The 6,397-nt window shown below is 51.0% G+C and overlaps 1 protein-coding gene across 1 annotated transcript; it reads right to left on the bottom strand.

The window, feature by feature from the left end:
* Positions 1 to 2,945: 2,945 nt before the first annotated feature.
* LOC143030444 (uncharacterized) lies at positions 2,946 to 5,555 on the bottom strand. Its single transcript, XM_076193593.1, has one exon. The coding sequence runs from the start codon at positions 5,553 to 5,555 to the stop codon at positions 2,946 to 2,948; it is 2,610 nt and encodes an 869-aa protein (XP_076049708.1).
* Between the last annotated feature and the right edge of the window lie 842 nt (positions 5,556 to 6,397).

The raw sequence follows: 6,397 nt of genomic DNA, 5'->3' as shown, positions 1-6,397 counted from the left end.
TGTGTGGAACAAGGACAATGGGAGGAAATAGAAGGAAGGGTAGCAAATGGTGAGATGATGAAGCAAAAAATCTTGTAGAAGAGAATAAACAAGCATTCTCAGCTTTATTACAAAATAGGAAGAGAGAATCATAAGAGGGGTACAAAGAGAAGTAAAGCAGAAGATAAAGGAGGCAAAGAAGAGAGCAGATGTGAAATGGGGTAAGAATGTGAGAAAAAAAAACAATAAAGTAGTAAAAAGATGCTTTGGAAGGAAATTAAGATAGGAAGAGGGGGCGATCGAATGAAGTAAAGAAGATAAAGTAAAAGGTGCAGATGGAGAGATGAGAATGGAAGAGACAGGAGTAAGAGGAAGATGGACAGAGTATTTTAGGGAGTTGCTAAATGTGAAGGAGGATATGGAGGGAAAGGTAGTTGCAGTGGGAAGCGCAGAAGAAATGTAAGTAATGAATTATGAAAATGGAGGAGAAATAAGGAAAAATGAGGTGAAACAGTTATTGAAATGATGTGAACAGGTGAAGCACCTGGGTTAGATGGGTGTCATGCGGAGTGTCTATAAAAAGGGAAGTACAGTAATGGTGGACCGGCTGGTGAAGTTGTTTAATGTTTGTTTAAAAGTGAGTAGAGTTCCGGAGGACTCCAGGAGTGCCTGTATAGTACCTCTTTACAAGAGAAAAGGGGACAAGTGTAAGTGTAGTAGTTTCAGAGGGATCAGTTTGTTGATTGTAGTTGGGAAGGCTTATGGGAGGGTTTTGATTGAGAGAAATATGAGAGGGACAGAAGGGCGTAATTGGTGAAGAACGGTGTAGGTTTAGAACAGGTAGGTGTTGCGTGGATCAGATTTTTGTGGTAAGGCAGATATGTGAGACAGCTTTAGGGAAAGCTAAGGATGCTTTGGGGGGGCTTTTATGGATTTAGAAAAGGCTTATGACAGAGTAGACAGTAAGACACTGTGGGAGGTATTGCAGATATATGGGATAGGAGGAAAGCTGTTAAGAGCAGCCAAGATCTTTTACGCGAGTAGTAGAGCCTGTGTTAGGATTAGAAATGGAGAGAGTGAGTGATTTCAGGTAAAGGTGGGACTTCATCAGGGATGTGTTATGTCGCCTTGGCTGTTCAATTTATACATGGATGGGGTGCTGTGAGAAGTAAATTCAAGGGTAGTGGGGGAGGGATTGAGGAAGTTAGTGACAGAGTTTGGGAAGGCGTGTGAAAGAAGGAAATTGAAGATAAGTGTGGGTAGAAGGTGATGAGATGTACAAGGGAGAGAATGTGGCAGCAGACTGGGAATGAGTATTAAGGGAGAAAGACTGGAGAAAGTGGATAGGCTTAGATACTTGGATGTGAATGTGGCAGGAAAGGGAGGAGTGGAGGTGGAGGTAGAATATAAATTAAGAGAAGCAAGTAAATGCCTTGGTGGATTAAAAAGTGTAATGAGAAATAGACATTTGGGAATGGATGCTAAAAGAAGATTGTATGAAAGGATGATTGTGCCGACAGCACTTTATGGGGCTGAAACATTAAACATAAGAGAGGAAGAGTATAAATGTGTTTGAGATGAAATGTCTGAGAAGTATGATAGGGATTACTAGGCTGTATAGAGTGAGAAACGAAGTGATGAGAGCGGGGGTGGAAAGGGAGCTGGGAGATAGGGTTGATGAAACAGTATTGGGATGGTTTGGACACATGGGAAGAATGGGTGAAAACATAGTAGTAAAAGAGGTGTGGGAGGCATAGGTGGCAGGAGTGAACATGAGGGATGAGATGGATGGGCTAAAAGGGGCATTTGGAAAGAGGGGAATGTCTGTTTAGAAAGGATGGGAGAGGGCAAAAGATTGGGGTGAATTGAGATTGCTTGTATATAGATGATACTGTGATGCATAGAAGAGAGTGGGTGGGGGGATGGGGGTGGGGGAGCCTATGTGAAAAACAAATTGACGAAACCCGAAGGGAATTCTCCCCGTCTTCTCTTTTTCTGCGTGATGGGACAGAGAAAGGGTCACCGATTTAATGAAGCGGCTATGCTGTGAATATGCTGTGTCTTGCGAAACTGCTTCTGATTTAGGGCAGTGGGTGAGATACAGGGATGGCCCGTAATCCAGGAGGAGCCAAGATGAGAGGGAGGGAGGGAGGGAGGGAGGGGGTGAATGGGAGTAGATTATGTGGGAATGGAGTGAAAAGCCTTTTTAATATGGAATTGCCCTCCACAGGGGTTACAAAATAATTGTAATAAGAAAGAGGTCAGAAGAAGCCCTGAATATTTTACCGTAATCGACGAATTTTGCGTTAGAATCAACAAAATATGGTATATATTTCCCTTATCCTATCTGCAATAAGTACATTATTTTATCTGTTTGTTTCGCAAGCCAATAGCTAAAATAGGCAGTTGGGGATGATGGAGGTGGGAAGGTGTGAGGGGAGAGTGAGGGGAGAGGGTAACTGAGAGGTCTGCCCAGGGGCGGCACTTAGGCATATAAGGGCTCTGTATGTATGTATGTATGTATGTATGTATGTATGTATGTATGTATGTGTGATTCAAAGTACTTACTTGTGCGTCGATGACGTCTTCGGTTTCAGTCGCTCCTGGGTGGGCCCTTACATTCCTTTGCGGCACTTAACTCTCCACTTCTCTAGCCTAATTCCCTACCTCCTAACCATTAATGCTAGCTTATCGTATCCCCCTTTCCGGGTACTGTACACTCCACTCACACTCGCATTCACCACCACCCACGCGCGGTCCTTGTTCGGCACTACCCCACCCAAGCCAACGCGAGCCCCCCCCCCCCCCCCCCGCATTCGGGTGGGAAGGGGGATACCAGCGCTCATGCCCTTTGACCCCTTCTCCCCCCCCTCCCAGAGAGGGGGAGGGGGTGCCAACCGTCCGTCCCCATCCGCGCCATACACACTCACGCTCACACCACACCCCCCCTTGATCTAGAGATCACCCTACTCCTCGTCTTCTCCTTCCTCTACATCGTAGTCCTGTAGCCACCTTGGCGGGCGTCTTTCGCGCTGGGGTCTCTGAGACACCCCATCCTCTTCTGTTGTCGCCCCGTGGCCTTCCTCCTCATCTTCTCCTTCACTCACTACCCGCCGTATATCCAAGATATGTCGCGGCACTCCCTCAACAGAAACATTGTTCCGGGAGTTCACCTCCGTCACTGTCCCTCTCGTCCACTGTGACGTGCACTTCCTGTCCTTTGGTCTCACCCATACCTCGTCCCCCACCTGCACTGAGGCGGGGCCTTCTTCAGCGTTGGCCGGCAGTTTCGGTCCCTGCAGCGGATGGCGCCAATCATATTTGAACACAGCCTTTTGCGGAACCGAGCGGTCGTCTTGGCCTGACCTGGGGGAGATATTATTCCAGAAAACTGCCTCCGTCGGCGGTATTCGCGCCCTCTCAGCTATGGCCTTAATTGTACGATGGTGTCGTTCTACTATCCCATTTCCGCTCGGCCGGTACGCTGCCCGGAAGAAGCGTCTTGTGTTCCACTTGTCCAATGTACCTTTCAGTGCCTCCGACCGAAACGCCGTGCCGTTGTCCATCAGGACTTCATCCACTGGGCCCCGCTCCAAAAATGCCTCGTCCATCACCCGCGCAATCTCTTCTCCAGTCTCCGCCTTCAGTTCTCGCCAAATGCCGAACCGCCCTGGGCCGCAGTCGACCATCGATAAGTATCTGGTGCCTTGATAGTGGGTTACGTCAATTGCCAGCCGCCTCCAATTCTCTTCCCCGCAGCTCTGGCCCGGTGTATGCGGTTTGGGGGCGGGGTTTATGGACTGACAGCGGGCACACGCCCTCACCGCATGCCGCACCTCTTCCCTTGATATGTTCGGGTTAACCTTCCTTGCCAGGAACAATGACCTATCGACCCCTAGATGATGCGTTTCGTGCAACTCTTTCGCACGAAAGGACCCAGCGGCGCACATCTCGAGCTTCTCTTCCTGTTCTTCCTTCGCTTTCAGCCAGCTCCTCTTTACTCTGGTAAGCGCGTCCGCTTTGTTCGCCTCCGAGGATACCTTCCTCACCCTTATCTTCATGCCGAACTCGTCGATTAACTCTCTCAGGATCCCGAGGCGGCGCTTCACCAGGATCTCTGCAGCTCCTTTCGTGCGTACTCTCTTTTCAGCCGTCAGCACCGAGTTCATCCACCCCGCTACCGTGGCTGAGTCCGTCCTGATCTCGATCTCACGCAGCCCCCATTTCAGCGCCAAATTTGTTCCTTTTATGACCGCGTCCAACTCTGACACGTTAATATGGTGGTAGTCGTCCTTCTTCCGCTGCCACGCTCCATCTTCGACTATTACGTTCCCTATCTCCAAGACGGCGCCGGTTGCGATACTACTCGCGTCGCACCATACTACGCCATGGTTCTGCTGGGGCGCGTTCCATTGTCCTCTCACAGGATCATCGTGCATCGTCCTCTGGACAACGTCGTGCATCATGGTTAGCGTGTCCTCATCAACCTTCTCTCCCCAATCTTTCGATCCCGCCCTCCTCTTAATGTAGCTACATGCCTTACGAAGCCATCCGGCGATCGGGTAGTGGCCCACTAATTTGCCACACAGGGAGAAAAGTTCTCGTTTACACATTTCGTCCGTCACCTTTGGGATCTCGTTCCCTCGCTTGAACATCAGCGTTCCTGCCGCGTTCCTTTCCAGTCGCAGTCCCAACACCGCTCCTCCCTCCAACGGCTCCGGTTCCTTAGCTGTCAATCCGTATCGAGCCAGATGTTCCACCACGTTCGACGTCGATACTATGCCATCGTCCACGAGTATGTCGTCTAGGTACGAGTCAGTGCCCTTCTTCATCGCTTCAGTCTTCCCCAGTACCGTCTTCAGGATTCTCGTCATGATCCTCGGGGCCGAGCTGAGCCCAAAACCAAGTCTGGTCAAGCAGTAAATTCTCCCTTTGTATTTTACTAGCTGGTACTTCCATAACTTCTTAGTCACGTGAATTTGCAAGTAAGCCGCCCGCAAGTCTACAACGGCGGACGCCCCCCTCCTTCGGCGCCACCTGCGTAGGGTCTCACTACATACATCTACAAAATCGTCGCCAGTATGACACTTCACGAACTGGTTCAGCTCTCGGAAGTCCAGCACCGGTCGTACCTTTCTCTTGGTTGGCTGCACTACCGCCATCAAGGGCAGGATTCCGCCCTCCACCGGTTCCTCCCAGGGACTCAAGATTCCTTCCTCGATCCATCGCTCCACTTCGAGGTCAAAGTCCTCCCTCACCCCCTCTCTGAGGGTCCGTGTGTAGCAGTCGACTTTATTCTTCAAGACGGGCGAGCTTTCCTTCGGATACCACTCTACTTCCCACTTCCGGCCGTCAAATTCCGCCCGGAAGTCCTCGTCCTCAATCGTGCACGGCGTCGCCCTCTCCTCAGGGTCGAGCTTCGGGCCAGCACCGCCCTCCGCGGCTCCCATTGCCATTCCTACGTCCTCACCCGGCCTCGGTCGGTTCTTCTTCCTCTCTTCCGAGTCCTGCCTCATTCCAATCCGTACGAGCCCACCGATGAACGTGACTTCTCCAAGCTGGGTAATTCCGTCCATTCCCAGCACCACATCAATTCCCTCCAGAATCGTTCTAATGACGAGCACTCTTAGTCGTATCGGGATACCCTCCACTATCATTTCAATTTCCTGGTCGCCATCGCATATCGTCTCTCTCCCGTCGACTGTTGTCAGGGCCACATCTCCCCGTCTGAACTCTTGAACTATATCGGTCCTCACAATCGTGGTTGAACAGCCGGAGTCTATCAGTGCCCTCGCGCGTCTCCCTCGCACCCAAATATCCACGATCGGCATACGACTGAACGGTGTCCTTACACTTCCTCGGCGGCCCCTCGCATAGTGGCCGCCGATGTCCCGTTTCCCTGACTGCAATTTCGGGCCATGTGCCCTGGCTGATTGCACGAGTAACAGATAAGCTCTACCTCCTTACAGTCCCTTGCCAGGTGACCCAGTCTCCGGCACTCGTAACAACGGACCCTCGACAGCCCGCGCCATCTGTTGTAGTCACCCCCGAGCTCACCCGTTCTCCCTTCTCGGTTCGTGGCCTCTCTCACCCGCGCGCCTTCTCTTTGTGTCTGTTCGTTGGCCACGGCCACCATCGGCCCTTCATCCTTAGCCTTAGTCAGGAGCCTGGCGCGGGCTATAAGTTCGCTCATGTTTGCCTTTGCTGCATTTTCCATCGCCTGCAGCCCAGTCGATATGTAATCCGGAAACCCATTCACGAAAGCCATCCTCACTACCATCTCCAGGGAGTTGCCTTCGAGATTAATTAGGCCTGCCAATCGCCTAATGTCATTTGCGAACACGTCAACCTGTTCTCCCGTCCACCGCATTCGCCGTAGTTTGCAGTATGCTTCGAAGGGACTCTCGCCAAAAACTCC

This window comes from Oratosquilla oratoria, chromosome 12 (assembly GCF_046742065.1).
Source record: "Oratosquilla oratoria isolate Oo_2021 chromosome 12, ASM4674206v1, whole genome shotgun sequence".
Taxonomy (NCBI): Eukaryota; Metazoa; Arthropoda; class Malacostraca; order Stomatopoda; family Squillidae; genus Oratosquilla; species Oratosquilla oratoria.
This window is presented reverse-complemented; position numbering and strand designations above follow the sequence as displayed.